The sequence below is a fragment of the Staurois parvus genome, unplaced genomic scaffold, assembly GCF_062004578.1.
Source record: "Staurois parvus isolate SC_StPar_1 unplaced genomic scaffold, SC_StPar_1.0 ptg000336l, whole genome shotgun sequence".
Taxonomy (NCBI): Eukaryota; Metazoa; Chordata; class Amphibia; order Anura; family Ranidae; genus Staurois; species Staurois parvus.
In genome coordinates this window covers 4,063,173-4,081,519 of record NW_028318132.1, presented here as the reverse complement: position 1 = coordinate 4,081,519, position 18,347 = coordinate 4,063,173, and the positions used below count along the sequence as shown (strand labels likewise).

General features: G+C 40.2%; 1 protein-coding gene across 2 annotated transcripts in view; it reads right to left on the bottom strand.

Moving 5' to 3' along the window:
* The window catches only part of MYO18B (myosin XVIIIB), an 810,748-nt gene that overhangs the window by 463,342 nt on the left and 329,059 nt on the right, over positions 1-18,347 (bottom strand). For both annotated transcript variants that reach the window (XM_089684120.1, XM_089684121.1), the window contains exons 18-20: positions 15,470-15,617; positions 14,954-15,113; positions 3,584-3,767 (exon numbers count right to left, since the gene is read on the bottom strand). In XM_089684120.1, coding sequence (XP_089540246.1) covers positions 3,584-3,767; positions 14,954-15,113; positions 15,470-15,617 — 492 coding nt within the window. The remainder of the gene's footprint in view (positions 1-3,583; positions 3,768-14,953; positions 15,114-15,469; positions 15,618-18,347) is intronic.

Below are 18,347 nucleotides of genomic sequence, written 5' to 3'. Positions count from 1 at the left end.
GATGAGGAAGAAGAAGAGGATGAGGATGAGGAAGAAGAAGAAGAAGAGGATGAGGATGAAGAAGAAGATGAAGAAGAAGAAGAAGAAGAAGAAGAAGAAGAGGATGAGGATGATGAAGAAGAAGAAGATGAAGAAGAAGAGCATGAGGATGAAGAAGAAGATGAAGAAGAAGAAGAAGAAGAAGAAGAAGAAGAGGATGAGGATGAAGAAGAAGAAAAAGAAGAAGAAGAAGAGGATGAAGAAGAAGAAGAAGAAGAGGATGAGGATGAAGAAGAAGAAGAAGAGGATGAGGATGATGAAGAAGAAGAGGATGAGGATGAAGAAGAAGAAGAAGAAGTAGGATGAAAATAAGAAGAATTCCAGTCCAGCAAAAAGTATCTCTGCAGAGAGCTCCGCTATTTCTGACAGTTCTCTGACAGTTCTTTGACATTTACAGCGGTTGAAACATTGTATCTATTTGTTTCCGAATAAAAACATCTGTATCCTAAATGGAAACAAATAGATACAATGTTTCAACCGCTGTAAATGTGAAGGAACTGTCAGAGAACTGTCAGAAATAGCGGAGCTCTCTGCAGGGACACTTTTTGCCAGCTGTAGAAGGGATGAAAATTGGCCGATTTTTTTTACCATTGATGGTAACGTCGGCCGCTTGAACGACCGAATTTTCATTTTTTAAAAGAAAAATCTGCCGTTTTTTCTCCCCATCTATGGCCTGCATTAGATCCCTTTTTCATGTTCTTCTGAAAATTGTTCTGAAATCCACATATTTTTACAGAGTTATGAGGAGGAGTGATGAAATAATATTGATTTTAAAATCTAGAATCTCTAAATATGTTCCCCACTATCCATCTGCCTGTTTTCATGGCTGGGGTAATCTAAGCACCCATCACTATATATGGTGGTCCTACCCTATAGTTATATCCTTCTGGGGGGACATTTCTCAGATCCTCTTGACTTTGTTTACATAAACTGTCACCGTTGATCCTCTTGTGGCTGTTATGAAGAAAAAACCCGATTACATCACAACTGCCTTTGCTACTGCAGATAACAGCCACTGTACAGACCATTGCCCACTCTCGGAAATCTCAGCTGAACCTATCTGAGACTAAACATAGAGTGACGTTAGCTATGATCCATGCTAAAATTTAAGTTGTTCTCACAGATAAAGTTACAAAATATACTAAAATATGGTAGATCCCTATCTCCCTCCAAATTTTTACCTTACTATCCTGCTTCCATGATGATGACTCCCTGGTTCTTGTTGCAGTGTCGTCAACACCTTGCTATTGCCCACTCTTAGCCTTTTCCTTTTCTCAGAGCTTCTTTCCCCTACCAACCTTATCTCTTTCTCTTCTTCTTTCTAATCCCTTTCTGTGTTTACTACTCCCTTTCACACAGCAATTTTGTTGAAAGTTACCTGTGACCAACATTGGTATGTGCTTCAGCTCACAGTGATTTTCCTATCCACATTTTTGATTATGTTTTTACTTACTTATGTTGGTCACAATTGTCTTGGTGCTTATGTTTGACCTCGATAACTGTTGAAATAGCCAATAATCACCAGCTTTACATTATGGTTTCTTGACTATTTTATCTTTTCTGGTTTATGACCTTCTTTATTAATCTGGTTTATGATCTGGATTTTTATGTACTTTTTATAGTATGTTGGTATTAGGTTAACTATGGGTAAAGCTAGAGAAAGTTTTGTAATATTGTCTGTTGGACACCTTGTTTGTGAGTTTCCTTATACCTTTTTTATTAAAGAGATAAATGAAAAAAACATATTGCACCATTATGTTCTCTTTTTGTCCCTGAGTGTACTGCATGCTCTCATGGAGGTATGAGAAAGAGTGGAGAAGTTCATCATAAGAGCTTGGGCTGCAAAGTTGTTTGTCTGTGATTATTATTATCTGGAAGTATCTGAAACATCACCATATCTATTTGGACATCGGGTTCATTGCTCCCAGAGCACAAGCGCTGTTGCTGGTTTATAATCTGACCAGCCATTAGCTCTGGTGAGTTCATTTAATCTCCTTTGGTGGTGGATTTTTCACAATTGGTTCAAGTCACTGAAGATATATATATATATATATTTTTTGGACACTAATTTATGTTTGGACACTATAATTATTTATTTAAAACACTAATGTTTTTTGGATGATGATATACACTTTTGTATAAGTTTGTTATTAGCGCATACCTTTTAATTAGGATTATTGTTGCCAAAATTTATTTTGGGTGGGATATGCTGCTGACATTTTGGTGTTTTTTGTAAGTGGCGCTTTTTTCTTTTTTAATTTGGTTTTAGTAGGTGAACCTGTTAATTGCAATATGGTTTATATGCTGCTCTTGTTATTCTAGTTAGCCTTCTGGTCTGAGATTCTATAGCTAGTTTTAGCTCAGGGCTCAGGCAGATTAGATAGGCTGACTCTGAATTTCAGTGCCACAATACAGTCTCTGCTGTGAGAAGCTGTGTTCCAGACTGGTTGGACAACGGTTAGAGGATCTTCCCATAACTGCTGATATTGTTTTCAGGCCTCTGTCACAAACATCCTCATGGGCCCCTGCAACATTCATCTGGAAGTATCTTTATTACTAACTATCGTTACCTGGGTATATGTGCACAAATCCACCAGGACTCCTGTTGGGCCCTTTGTTGATATTACCTGTTTGTACATTGGATATTATATGCTGGTTGCAATAGTACTTCTGTTCATAAATACATTGATTAGATTACTGGTTAATTTCCCAGTCAGGAAATCCCATCTGTTCACAGAGGCCCTGTCCTGTGTGTGTGCACTGCCAACTATATTTTCACACCTGATGTTCCACTTTGCAGAGGTTCCTGTTCTCCTATTTACCTACAGGTTTAGCGCAATATCCTGTTTGTGGAGGGCCATTTCTCATAACCCTCCCAAAAGAGGGCTACACTAGTCAAAATTAACAAAAAAAAAAAATTTGGCCTAGATAACACACGTCTTTCACTAGAAGGAAAAAATATTTTTTTCTATCTTGAAGGGGAAACTCACTAAAAACTACTACTGGATGTGGTTGATAGAAGGCTGAATAACATCCTGGCTTTTACAGCAACACATACAGCAAGATATATTTACCAAATTTTAAAAATATATTCAACTATTGCTGACATTACAAAGTTAACTGATGATGAGACATTTTTTTCTGTAATAGAAAATTAACAAATGATTAGGGATTTAGCTGCCACAGGGTGAGACACTTAATATGGTCTTTGGGAGGAGTAGAGACATGAATTACTGTGCAAACGTCCCAACATTGGAGACTCCAAAGTTTGTAGGAACCATCGCTGCCAGAAAACAATAACACTGCGGGAGAGATTCCCCCATCAACACTGAAAATCGCATCATCTATGGCTTGCCTTAGCCCAGTGATTTCTACTTCGAATGAAATATTAGGTAACAAGGAAGTTTACTTTTAAATGGAGAAAATTAATTTATTGTTATTATTAAGTACATAAGTAATGCACAGTGAGGTAAAGTCACTTTACTTGCTGTAAGTGCTTAAGCATTAAACTGCAGTTTTACCTCTTATAAAGCAGATCACTCACCATCTGAAGCTTGATTTGAGCACACACTGATTTCCTTCTCACAGCTGCAAAGCTGCTAGCAAAGGTCTTCCTTACACAGCTTATTCTCTGCATGGCTTGCTGAGATTTCCCCTCCATCCCAGCCACAGAGCGACAGATCAGTGGAAACTTAGCCCGAGGCAAAAACAAGTCCTTCAAGTAGTCACTAGCATGCAAATGAGAAAAAGCCAAATTAGAAGCTATAACTAAATTACAGCACTTCCCCTATAAAAAATAACAGTGACATGCCTATACTGAGAGTCTAACAAGCAGTAAATTTGAATATTAAATTTTATGGACAAGCAATCATGGATAAAACATTGATAAGCATAAGTAATTTCTGTAGCTTTAGTAAAGCTATAGTGAATTATATGGTGACAATGTAATAATGTCTAGTCATTTTACCATGGTTCAAGGTAAAATATGTCATTGTTGCATGAGATCAACTCTGAAATCTAATGAATTCATCTCTATTTCACTCTAAGACAGCATATTGAGTATCGTGATCCTACAGTTTGCACCAACCAGTAATCGGTGTAGCTTAAGGACAAAAGATGTAACAGAATTATGTGGAATTAAGGATGTTTCCTGTTCTACACTTACTGGAACTGTGTAATGTGTTCAGTTGAGTAGAAAACCATTTGATGGATGTTGTAGCTTCTATCAAATAGTTAAAGAGCAATATGGAATGACAACTGGAAGAAGTACTGTGGATCTGATGGGAGTAGGGAGTGGCTATTGTTAAAACTACTGGTAGATTTTAACAAATTAATGTACAATGGCGCTCTTTAGGCATCTGCGGGCCTGGACTGGCCATAGGGGCCACAGGGCAGCATGTACATGATGTGGGGCGCAACGCAAAGCAGATGCGGAAACTGAGCTGCTCCTTGTCTTGAGCCTAAGCAGCTCCTCGGGTTCTCCACAGCTGCTTAGTCAGTTCCCTCCTATATGGCTGTCGAAGCAGGGGACGGGAGCTAGCAGTCAACAAACCCGTGGGATGCCTGAGACTGTGAAGAGGGAGGAGCAGGAGGAAACCCCGTCAACTGATGCCAAATAGGTGTCACTGCTGCTCTCACAGACACTACTGGGAGCCGGCCCAAACCAAATAAAAGTGAGTGTCAGCCTGCCACTGCCAGTGAATACTTACTGTTAGAACAAATTATAGGACAATTTGTATAGACTTGCTGGACTGAGCTGTCTCTTTGATGGACTGAGCAGTCTCTTTGCTATATGAGGATGTCTCTTTGCTGGACTGGCTGTCGCTTTGCTGGATTGGGATGTCTCATTGCTGGATGGGCTGTCTCTTTACTGGATTGGGCTGTCTTTTTGCTAGACTGGGCTGTCTTTTTTCTGGAAGGGGATGTCTCCTTGCTGGATGGGGATGTCTGTTTTCTGGATTGGGCTTTCTGTTTGCTGGACTGAAAGGTCCCTTTGCTGGATTAGGATGTCTCTTTGCTGGATTGGACATGTCTTTTTGCTGGACTGGGCAGTCTCTTTGCTGGATAGGAATGTCTCTTTGCTAAAATGGGCTGTCGCTTTGCTATATGGAGATGTCTCTTTGCTGGACTGGGCAGTCTCAAGGAGGCCCTTGCCGTGGTCTTCTGGGCCGACCCGGTGTGGTGGCGGGGGGGGGGCCTTGGGAAGCGTGGACGTGACCTTATTTTGTTTTTTTCAGTTTGATCCTGAGGATATTAAGTTCTTTGAGATTGACTGTGTTTATTATAGTGGCCGGTAGGCCGGTCTGGGGTGGCACGCTATCTCGCCTGTTCCATTATGCCTTGTGGGACACTGTGGCACAGGCAGTGGTCACTTGTTGGGGGACCGCGCCTTTTTGAGTTGCGGATGGTGGGGGTAGGCCGGTCTTCCCCCACTTGCCATAGTATGCCTGTATGTTTGTTTTTTCTATCTTGGTACTTTCATCTCATTTTGTTATTTGCTCTTTTTCTGATGTCCAGAGACAAAGATCCTCTTCCCCTCCAGATTATTCCTATGGTCCAAGATTTCTACTGATCTCCTGTTCTGTGACCTTCAAGTGCAGGAGTGGTAAGTGGTGGTCAGTTGATTATGCGAGTCCTTCTCTGGGCTAGTTAGTATGTGTCCTCCTAATAACACACAATTCAGAATTTGCTCCCATAACATCCAGGGAGTAAATTCTCTGATTAAACGGCGGAAAATCCTTCAGTACTACCATTTCCAGCATGCTGATGTGGTTTTCCTTCAGGAAATCCATTTTCCCAGCACCTATAATCCCTCATTTATTCATGCTAAATTTCCTAATTTCGTCCAATTGGCCCAACTTTCAGTGGTTTACAGGAGGGGGGATAAACCAGATTGGGTCTATATGGAAAGACTGGCAGTCCCAGGGTATACGCTTGACTATTTGCTATGGTTTCCTCTCCAGAACCATCTACCAATCTTGGCTTCGACTCTATCCCAGTCGGTCTCACTTTGGGATAGGCTCAAGGCTAACTCTGCATTGGTCTCCACGTTCTATCCATTAGCTCATATTTTTAATAATCCTAAATTTCCACCAGGACAGGATATTAGAGCATTTAAATGGTGGATTGACAAAGGGTTGTATCGGATTGGACAGTTTTTTTACCCATAGAGGGCCCTTTACTTTACGCTATTGTATTGAGGTATTAAAAATGCCCCAAACTGAGCATTTTCGATTTCTCCAAATCCCGCACTTTTTGCCGTTCCTCAAGCTAAATCAGTTGGAACAGTATAGGGTCTCTCCTTATGAAAAATAGTGCACTCGGGACACTGGCCAAAGAGGGGGTATCTCTCTTATATATGGACTGCTACTTGCCCATCCTTTCAAATTTTCATATATGGTTTCCTGGGAACAGGATCTTGGGGAGGAGGTTGAGATTGAGGTTTGGCACAAATGATTTGTAAGATCATTCTCTGGTATTATGTATGTCTTTATGATAGAAGCTAATGTTAAGCTAATTACCCGATTGTACTTGGTTCCCATAGGGTTAGCTAAAATGTATCCCTCGGCCTCTCCTCTATGTTTTCGGGATGTGGCATGACTGGATCCATGTTTCATATATAGTGGGAATGTCCACGGTTAAGATGCTTTTGGAACGGCATTATCGCCATTTTTAGAGGCACGGGGCTATCTATTCTTCAGACCCCTTCTGTGGCCTTGCTTAATGCAGGAGTAAAAGATACCCCTTGACATCTATAGTGCTTGATCTTTTTTGTCCTACTGGGAGCAAAAATGACTATTACTAGGGCAAGGAAGCAACCCACTGTTCCGGTAGCCCAAGCGAAGAAGATCACCTGGATTATGGTTCAGGAGAACACTGTTAGTGTGCTTCATGACACCGCTGCTAGATTTGAAAGTATATAGCAACCCTGGGCTGATTTTTTGCATGTTACTTTATAACTGGTTAGTGTGGTTGGGGATTATCTGTTATTTATTTGATCGTCTCACTCTGGACGCTCTGTCTATCTGACTTTCTCTTCCTCTTCTCTTCTTTTCTCCTTCCCCCCCTTTTTTGTTTTGTTTTTTTTTCTCTCTTTTCTGATGGTCTGGTTCTGGGTATGTCGAGTGTGTGATGTAGAAACACATGGTGTCTGGTATTGTAGCCTTCCTTTGAGGAGATTACTGCGGGCTACCTTGGGGATGTTTCCCATGTTTTTTTTTTTTTTTGGCTTTTATTACTGTACATGGCTCTAACTAGTCATTTGTGGAATGCACTCCTCTGCATCTGTCCTTGCTCCTTGTTCTATGTTACCTTATGTTTCTCAATACTGAATGTTGGTGGCTATTCATTGTACTCTCACTCATTGTAAAATCTTAATAATAAAAATCTATTGAAAGTAAATCTGCAGAGTGCAAAATCTGGTGCAGCTCTGCCTGGGAACCGATCGGCTGCCAGGTTTTATTTCACAGCTTAAGTGAACAAGCTGAAGTTAGAAGCTGATTGGCTACCATGCACAGCTGCACCAGATTTTGCACTCACCAGTTTTAGTAAATCAATCAGTATGGATTTTATAATCTGAAAACTCAATATACTATTGCATGAAAATGTGTTCCAGCTGCTGGACTGGCAGCCTTGACAGCTTTTTTTGTTTTTTTAAATCTGTGTCCCATTGGGTAGATTCCCTTTGACTTCCTATGCCAAAAACACAATAGGCAGTGAGTGATAATCATTCTAAATTGAGGGTTAATCTCATCTTAAACAGCTGTCACTGGAACAGATTCCGACAGGAAAATTTTCCCTCACCTCTTGTTCTGGTAATAATTATAATTTTTTTAATTTGCATCACGTTTTGTCCTGGTGACTGACTATAGATGAATCTCCCCTGTGAGACCACCAGCAGCATACAGGGGATTTAACTTTTCCTTGCTGCCTTATATATTATACAGAATGTTCCATATCATTATTGAGCTATGTATAATGATTATCAGGTTATCAGGTTAATATGTAGAATCTTTTTCTTTGAAAAATGCGGACCCTCTCACAGTGTCAGTTACATGAAATTGTTTGAATTGCTAGTGTTCATTTCAGACACAATATGACAAAAGTAAAAGAAATCAATAGGGAGCAGTGTTCCAGACATCCCTGAATGCCACGGCAAGCCTCAGAGCAAATGACTGAAATAACAATTGCAAGAAGATCAGTGTTAATGTGGCTGACATATTGTGCCAGGCTCACATAAAGCTGACGCCAAAGCCTTTGCTAATCTTCTTTTCTCTCCCACTACAGGAATTAAAGACATTACAAAAATAAATGAACAAAATCAAATTGCCTCAACTTATTTCATTGCAGGTTATATTGATTGGAGGTATAAAGATTACATTTCAACTGCAATCGTATGTACACTTTCTCCCTGTAAAGCTATAAATGTCAGCTGACTCAAAGTGAGTTTTAATAAAGATAATCATTTGAGGACTGACAGAATGCAAAATGGGGATGTTTTTCTCTCTCCTACAGAAGAACGTGTCTGCTTATTACCTTATATTTCTACTCTGTGTACTTATTTTCTAAGTAAGTATTCAGTTACACAAATAGCAGAAAATAGAGCTAGGGTCTCCAAACTTTATAAACGAAAGGCCAGTTTACTGTCCTTCAGACTTTAGGGGGGCCGGACTGTGGCCAGTGGGAGAAGAAAATGTCCTGGCATCACTGGGAGTAAACAATGCCTCATCATTGGTATTAACATGCCCTAGTGCCCTATCACTGGTATTAATGGGAGGAATAGTTTCCCATTGTTGGTGTTAGTGAGAGGAATAGTGTCCCATTGTTGGTGTCAGTGGCAGGAATAGTGCCCCATCATTGGTGTCGGTGGGCAGAATAGTGCCTTATCATTAGTGTCAGTAGGAGGAATAGTGCCCCATCATTGGTGTCAGTGGAAGGAATAATGCCCCATTATTGGTGTCAGTGGAAGGAATAGTGCCCCATTGTTGGTGTCAGTAACTATGCCCCACTGTTGCTGATGGTGGGAGGAATAATGCCCCTAAGGCCTGATAAAAGCAAACAAAGGGCTGCATCTGGCTACAAAGGGCTGCATCTGGCTGCATCGGGCTGCAGTTTGGAGACCACTGAAATAGAGAGTGCATCAAAACAGAAGTGCAGCAGACAAAACTGCACAGTTTGAACTTCAGTAGTCTGAAAACCACAGTTTGAATAAAGTTGATTTTACTATTAATTTTTGAACATGTCTGATTTACTTCAGTGCAATACTTGTTTGTCTTTTTTTTGTCCATGCTACCCTTCGGAAGCTGGATTTTTGCCTGTTTAGATGCAGATTTCCATGCTACATAGAAAGATTGCTTGTCTGGATTTCTTGGTTTGTGCCCTTCTGTCTGAGATCAGGAGGCCATCTAAGCCAATTTGTTCGGTTAAGCTACTTTGCAAAAAGCCACCTCTCTCTTGAAGACTGCACAGGAGAAAGGGAAATGTGGACATCTATTTGGTCAGCAATAGAGGACTGTAGACCATAAACATCTTTTGGTGTGTTACTGCATGCTCGTTTAGTGTTCTTTTTTAACTAAATGATAATATATAGATTGCAAGCAAAGCTGTTTGTGAGACCGGGACTGTGAGACCGTTCTGGGCTTAGGATGAAGGTCCTTGACAAATAAATAGCTTTGCCAAGTATACAGATTTTTGGGGACCCCATGCTTTTTTATTGGGGTTTTTTTTTGTAATGTTATTTTTTTGGATCTGATATGGAGTTTGGAGGGGACCCAAATTTTTTTAATGTGGCATTCCTCTTGATATTCATACCAGACCATAACCAAGGATAGGGGCTGGTATGTATTTTAAGGGGGATGCCCACACAATTTGTTTGTGGGGGTCCCCCTTAACATTTATATCAGATCCCCATTTAAGATAAGAGTCTAGTATAGATAAACAAATATAAGTAAAGAGACTGAAGCTGTCATTTGCCAGCAATTTAAAGATTATGTTACTCCAACTTTCATATTCCTCATATGTGTCTGTTGTATCATGTACTTGTGTTAAAAGTATCCTGTTCTCTTTGTATTGCTTCCTTGGTGTGGAATACATGGTGTTCCTGCCAATCCCCCTGCTTTCCTATTTCAAACTGACCGTGCTATGCATGAGAGTTTTCTGACTGTGCTGGGATCCCAGCCTGCCTGTCCTCCAATGATCAGACAGCCCCTCAGGCACAGCCATTCCCTGGGAAGATCAGTGTACTGCTGCTTCTCCACCCATAGCTCTCTAGGCCCTCTATGCAGTCAATGAACAGAGATTATTTTTTATAAAAAAAATGTATTTATAATGTTTTTATAGAAATGCACTAATTTCATTTCTATTTTAAACTGAATGGGATGTTTTACAAAAGTAATGGGTTCACATATACTTCAAATGGCACTATAACAGTAGGTTGTATACATTGCACAGGTTTGACAATTCACAGACAGGTTAGGTGCATCCCCCAAGCATATTATGTAAAGGATTTTTTTATTTCTACAGCATAACTAAAAAAAAAATAAAAATACATATATGCTTCAAGTTTTGACTCTCAATTGTTTCTTCCTGTTCCCTTAAAATTTTGTCCCCATAAAAACCTGTCTGCATTCATTTTCTTTATGCCTGTTTCTATAATTACTTCTGCTCTCTCAGACTCTCTTTGTAGCCACCCATTTAGATGCTCCAAGAGCAGAGTCTAAGTAATGGTGAGGGATGATCCTGAGTGAAAAAATACATCCCTGGCAACCCTTTAGATGAGCTAGTTTATCCATGCTGTCCATTGAATGGTTTAGAGTTTAGCTACGGTAGGATTACCAGGTGCTTGAGTACTGTTCCCGAAGCAGGTCTGATAGAATGCAGCCAACTGTAACAACTGATGGGAAGACTGCATATCAAAGTCTATACCATGCAGCGGCTAACGCCTTCCCCTGAACATGCACATCTAAAGGGTGCCCAGGGATGTGTTTTTTCACGTTTGCAATCAGCAAAAATTAGCAACTGCAGCCACAGGAATAAACTGAGAATATACAGTAAATAATAAAAATATTTAAACATTACTAATATGCTGCTGTGAGTCATGATTAATGCTTTTTATTAATACTTAATGTAATGAATGTGACTTTAGTACTCATTTAATGTTGCCTTTAAAACATTATTAAAATCACTGCTCCCTTTCAAAAATATTATTTTAACATTTTATTTTTGCTTTGGTACATGCCCCCTAGGCAGTGCCCAAGCCCCCATGCCATTTTTTTGACAATCCCTTACCTATTACCCTAGAAAATGAACATTGCTGTTTTTTTAACATTTGGCTCCCATTGACTTCAATAGAGTTTGGATTTAGCACCTGACCTTTAGTCATGTGCTGTGCACCTGCCTCCAACCAAACGCAAGTAAGTTTGGCTCACCCCTAATTATGATAACCTGTTGATTGGTAAGTTTATTTTATTTCTTTTAGCATTATTTGAATTTGTTTTTAGGGGGAACCCTGCACACTTTTTTTAAAGTGACTGGCCACTCAGGTACTCAGAGCTGCCACAAGGGGCTGCGGATAAAAGTCCTTGGGCAACAGCACGGTGTAGACAAATCCCAGCAACAACAAAAAAAACATTAAAAAGCTGGGATCTGGAAGGACACAGTAAAGGAAAGAACCATGAAGCAGGGAAAATAATAAAATAAAGTTGAGAAAATGAAAAACGCCAGGTGCTCTAAAGCTGAACCGCGCAAACATTTGATCTCGGAGATTTACCCCCTCCTCGTTGAGAGCAGGGCTTACAACTCTTTACCCTCCTGCCGTACATGGAACAGAGACCTGGAAGACAGTCTGTCAGATTCTGACCGGGACCTAATATTCATGCATACCCATAAATGCTCCCTCAATGTCTCGACTCAGGAAAACGGCTATAAATTGGCTTTGAGATAGTACTGAACCCTGTCGAGAATCTCTCATTTCAACCCATCCTTCCCCAACAGCTGTTGGAGATGTGGGGCATCAGATGGGTCCTTTCTCCACATTTGGTGGTCCTGTCCGTGCATCCAACCATTCTGGCAGGAGGTCCACAGGCTTGTAGTGTCTGTGACCACCTTGCCCCTAGCTCTGTCTCCAGCTCAGTTTCTTGTCTATCATTCCTCTCTTCCCAGGGGACAATACTTCAAATCTTTAGCCATGCATATGGTCAACGCATCCAGACTCTGTCTTCCCACTCTTCAGGGCTCCACTCGCCCTCCCTCCATACGCGAATGGCTGACCCGTGTGGGTAAAATTGCGGAAATGGAAGAACTGATTGCGACTGCACTTGACTCCCCTACTAAATTCTCCCACATATGGGCCTGCTGGACTCACTTTAACCGTTTCAATACCGTGCAATTTTACACCTTCCTGCCCAGGCCATTTTTCAGGTTTCAGCGCTCTCACACTTTGAATGACAATTGCGCGGTCATACAACATTGTACCCAAACTAAAATTTTATCATTTTCTTCACACAACTAGAGCTTTTTTTTGGTGGTATTTAATCACCGCCGGGGGGTTTTATTTTTTGCTAAATTAACAAAAAAAGACCAAAAATTTTGAAAAAAAAAACACATTTTTCTTTGTTTCTGTTATAAAAGTTTACAAATAAATAATTGTTCTTCATAAATTTAGGCCAAGATGTATTCTGCTACATGTCTTTGGTGAAAATAACCCAAATTAGGATGTATTTTTTAGTTTGTAGGAAAGTTATATAGTTCACAAACTATGGTATAGATCTGAATATTGATCAATCCTGAAGTACTGACAGCCAATCTAATTTCTTGAGGTCCAAGAATGTCAGAATAGTACAGATATCCCCCAAATGACTCCTTTTTGCAGAGTAGACAGTCCGACGTACTTCATAAGAGGCATGGCGAGTTTTTTGAAGTTCTATTTTTTTGTCATAATTTTTCGGAAAATGAAAAAATGAAAAAAATTATTTTCACTATTTTTTTTTTTACATACTGTCACCAGTGCAGTACAGCTTCATCATATAACTGGCATGGCGGTGAACAGGGACACTGACTGGTGACAGTATGAAAAAAAATATATATTTTTTTTTTTTTTTATTTTTTTTTATTTTTTTATTATATTTAATTTTTTATTACATTTTTTTTTATTTTTTTTAAGATTTTTTTTTCATATTTTACTATGACCAAAATAGTACAATGTTACCATAGTAACATTGTACTACTTTAAGGGAAGTGATCAGTATTTTTTTTTTTTTTTTTACACAATTTGCTTATAGCAAAGAATTACTTTGCTATAAGCAAGCATTTACCAGAATGAAATCGATTCATTCAGCTTTTTTTTCTTTTTTTTTTTTTGTGCTTAGCTGTGATTTGGTCACAGCTAATCACATGACATGTGCATGTGATTAGCTGTGACCATTCACAGCTAGGCACTAGTATACAATGGATGGCATCATGAATGAAGCCATCCATTGTATACAACTGTCATGTGACCTGCTGTGATTGGTCACAGCAGGTCACATGGTACCAGCAACGGGAGCCGGTACTCGGATCTGTCATCGGCCGTGTCCGAGGTGCACGGCCGGTGACAGATCGCACTGCTGCGCCGCTCTGCATTAGCGCAAACGGCGCATGTGCGGGAGCACGCCAAATAGCGTGCACCCGAAATGCAGAGACCCATCTGAAGCCGCCAAACGGCCATTGGCCGGGTGGCTAATGGTTAAAACTACCCCTACATACCAGTCGCTCATGGACCAACCCACTTGATTTATTTTAACTCTCCAGTGGGTGCTACTCCATTACACTAGATCGTACTTTAGGCAACTTTCTCCCCTTCAGGGTTTTATCCCCACCTACCTGCTCTGGTTGATAGACTAATGCTTAAATCCACCCACGTAAGAACCTTGGTATTGACGACAATACAAACTCCATTCGTTCTCCCCCCCTTTTTTTTTTCTCTCTCTCTTTTTCTCCCCCCCTCTTTTTCTCCTTTTCTCTCTTCTTCCCTTCTTGTTACATGCCCAGTTAACTACTGGTTACCTCTCTAGAGAACATTAGGCATGCTAATATCATACTTTCTCTACTTACATCAGCGACCCTCACGACAATCTAAGCTTGCTTACAGGCACCTCCATGCCCATAAGACTCTAGCCTCGTCTTCAACATTTGTGCTGCATCTGTCCTCCCTCCCTTTGCAGCTCCGCAGTGAGAATTACACACATACTGTAGGAGGTTCGATGTGATAGCATTCCCATCCACATTACTATAACGCCTGAGTATTACAAGCTTTACCCCGTCGTTGTTTGATACAACAATGTTGCATATGTTTTTCTCTGCAAGAGACTTCTTACTTTTTCATAGTATGCATTGGCAAATGTCGTATCTGAGTATCATTTGCATTTCTTTTTGTATCATTATGCACTTCCTAAATAAACGTTTTTTTGGAAAAACGCCAGGTGTTTGTTTTTGGGGTAGGAAATGCAATAGGCTAAACCTGGGTGTTGATGGGATATGTAGAACACACCCAACTACTCATGAACTACTGGAAACTAATAACATGCACATCTTTTCAACTGTCCTATAAGAATGTAACAGGACGTTCAAGGTAGTTACTACCCAAAAAATAAATACTACACCTTAAAGCCTCCATTTTGGTTGCAATTAGAGAGTTCAGTGTTAGGAAACCTTCAGCTACATCTTAGAAACTATTATAAGGAAGTTGTCTTAGACAACTATTAGCAATTGATCCAAAACATCTGACTATGAGAATGACTGTTGGATATGAAAATATATAACCAAAGAGATATGTCTAAACTGAGTTGACTAAGATGGTATTTATCCACATAAATATGGTCTTCTGGTCTGAAAGTGAAAATCTTTGATGTAATCTCAATACTGAAATCTCTTTACTCACATTTTAGACTGCTGCAAAATCTGGATGGCATTTTCTGCGGATAGGTTCAATTTGGCTTTATTAATCCAACTAGTAGCATCATATCGAACAGGATCTTTGCAAAGCTGGTGGAGGATCTCAAATTGAAGAGGCTGTTCACACTTACGTATAGGTCCATCATCTGGAATTAAATGTCACTTTCAGTTAGTGGAATGTTGGTTAACCATTATTTCTCATCTTATGATGCAAGAAAATATATCTCTTGACAATTGTCTGGATAAAATATTTATGATTTTTCACTCTCTTAGCACTTCTTGATAAAATGAACTAACATACTAGCTGTGCAAATGTAATAAATAAGTACATCTATATTATTTTTCTTGAGAGTGTGCACAGCATCACTTATCATACAGTTTCTCATTAAACATTTATTTTATTAGCACATAAAATTTTAATTATTTGATTTATTGATATTGTATATTTTTGATAGGTTAGTTCTTTGCTCTGCTGGAAATACACTGCAGCAGTTGTTCTTACCTTGTCCATCTTCACTTTTAACTTCATAATATGAACAAAGACGGTCGAGAACATTAGCGTCATTGGAGCCCTTGATTAGAACTTCTTCATCAAGAATCCAAAGAAGGCCCTTTTTATCTTCCATCTGATTGCTGGCTTGCACATTTATCTATTACAAAAATGTTACAAAAAATAGATATGTATGAAAACCAAACATTAACACAACAAAGGAGATGCTTAGCATTGCAGATTTGCATATATATATATATATATATATATATATATATATATATATACTTTCTACAGCACAAAGAAAAATATATCAATGGGTAATCATCACTGATTTTTTTCACTTTTTGTATAAAGAAGAGCAAAGGTTTATGAACCAGATTGGTTTTAGTTATTCTTCGTGTGGCCTTTTTCACCACTTCAATTCCACAGGGTCATGGATAAAGGGATACTACCAGTCCTCCCATATGGGGTCCAGGCCAGCAATGGGGCCCAGGCAACAGTGTAAATTGGATGTGGGCAGAGAAGGTGATTGGCATGGTGGGGGGCAATTACTGGTTGGCTTCTTCTCCTCTCCCTTCAGCTGCTGCAAAGAGAGCCATACAGGGGATCAGTTCCAGTAATTGCCCCCATCCCCGTCGCACCAATTCCCCTCCCTTTGCACTGTGCATTTTCCCCTGCTGCCTAGGCCCTCCTGTGTGCCTCCATGGTGTTACTGGGTTCCCTCCTCTCCTTCCCATCAGCAGCTAAAAGTACACAGTAGAATTCTTCAGGATGGACAGCGTGGGAAGGGTCCAGTAAATATGTCATATTTACCAGCTCCTTTATTTCCTGAATGAACCCAATGAGTGATTGGCACCAATCACTCACTATGTTCATTTATAACTGAAGTAAAGTATGATGTGGTTTTTTGGAGATGGGGGGTCGGTTCTCTCAGGTTGGCTGTATGGGGCCCCATGGTTTCTAATAGCAACCCTGAAGGGTAATGAAACCATTAATAAGCTTTTGGTTGTGTTCTATAATTAAACCTAGTTTCTCTTGTTATTTAGATGCTTAGATGGCTCAAATGTTTTGTGACATTGTGGACCTTGGCACACCACTCCTGTGTGTGAACAGCTGCTTCTCTGAGGTTTACGATTGTAGTTTTAAAAAATATTTTATAGCTTATCTCGTCCACAAAGTCTTTCCCGTAAGTTTAGCCTGTAAATATATCAGTGATTTTGTTTCAGCACCTACAATTCCAGGGAGCAATTTGGGTTTAATTCATTGAGTACTGAGTACATTGAGTACGGAGTTGTTCTTCAAGCCACCCAAAGAGCTGTCAACTGTTTTATGAATCAGTTAAAAAAAATAGTTCAGTTAAAAAAAAATAATTTTATAATGCCCAGCCTTTCTAAATATCTCTTATCTCTTTGTGTTAAACCTTAGAACTGGGAAGATTGTAGCTCTGAGTATGAAAACCTTTACTGTTAATTCTTCACTATATTATTATAAGATATTCCATTTATCACAGAATAGATGTGCCTTTTAATTTCATGACTTCTGTTACCAGTTTGAGGGTTTTTGCAAGAAATAAGCATACACTGCTCTAGGTTGGCCCCTTCACTAGTCCCTGAACTTTAAACTGGGTACAGGTCAGGTTCGCAGTCGTCAATGCACTCCAATAAGGAGAATTCAACAAACTTTATTAGTTTAAATCCAAAATGCAAAACATCACAGCTCAACAAGTAGGGAACGTGATGTTAACATGGTTCACGCTTGAAGCACTTAATATTAACTTCAGGGTTTTTGCAGCTCAAGAAAATAAGGTCCATCTATTTTCAACAGGAGCTGGCAAAGCTAGTTGCTATAATATTAGTGATTTCATGATGACCAGTGAGCCAGTTTTTCTACTCGCTTCTTTCACTTAGAACATCAGGTTATGTTGATCCTATTCATTTTCAGGAATCAAAACTATATCATCCACATATCTGAGGGTGTTTATAATTCTACTGCAGAATTTAATTGTAACACTGTATATGTTTTGACATGCATTGAATAAATATGGAAATCATTTTACACCTATACATTTTCAAAGTTCAGTTGTAGCTATCTGCAAACAGATGGCATAGGACACAAATACATTATATTGCCAAAAGTATTGGGACGCCTGCCTATACACGCACATGACTTTTAATGGCATCCCAGGCTTAGTCCATAGGGTTCAATATTGAGTTGGCCCACCCTTTACAGCTATAACAGCTTCAACTCTACTGGGAATGCTGTCCACAAGGATTAGGAGTGTGTCTATGGGAATGTTTGACCATTCTTCCACAATCACATTTGTGAGGTCAGGCTGTCAGGGATCCCCTCGATCCCTGCCGCGATGGTCCCGGCGCAGGCGCACTGCTCCGCCCTGTACACGGGCACTAGGTCCGGGCCGGCCGCGGCGTTCGAGTTCGCGCATGCGCAGTAGAAGCCGCGGCCGCCCGCTGGGCACCAATGGCAGCGCAGGGCGGGATATTTAAATGTCCCTGAGCTGTCATTTCGTTGCCTTCTGGTCTTACCTGCTTCCTGTGATTCTGTACCTGTGCCTTGTAAGTTTATTGACCCGGATTATTCTTGACCTGCTGATTTCTCCTGCCCAGACCCTTGCTTTGCCTGACCTCTCTCCCTGGATGCCCCTCATTAGATCTGACCTCCTGTTGCTGACCTGGCGTGTGACCCGACGATTCTCTGCCTGCTCCCTTGTACCTTACCGTCCTCTACGTTACCAACTCGGCCTGTCTGACTTCGCACTTGCTCAGCCATCCATCCATCCATCCCATCGGGGTCACCCGACCTCCTCACATTTGGCTCTCCCTGGTTGGAGCCCCTGGCAAACACCCCTACCACTGACAGGTGTGCTCAG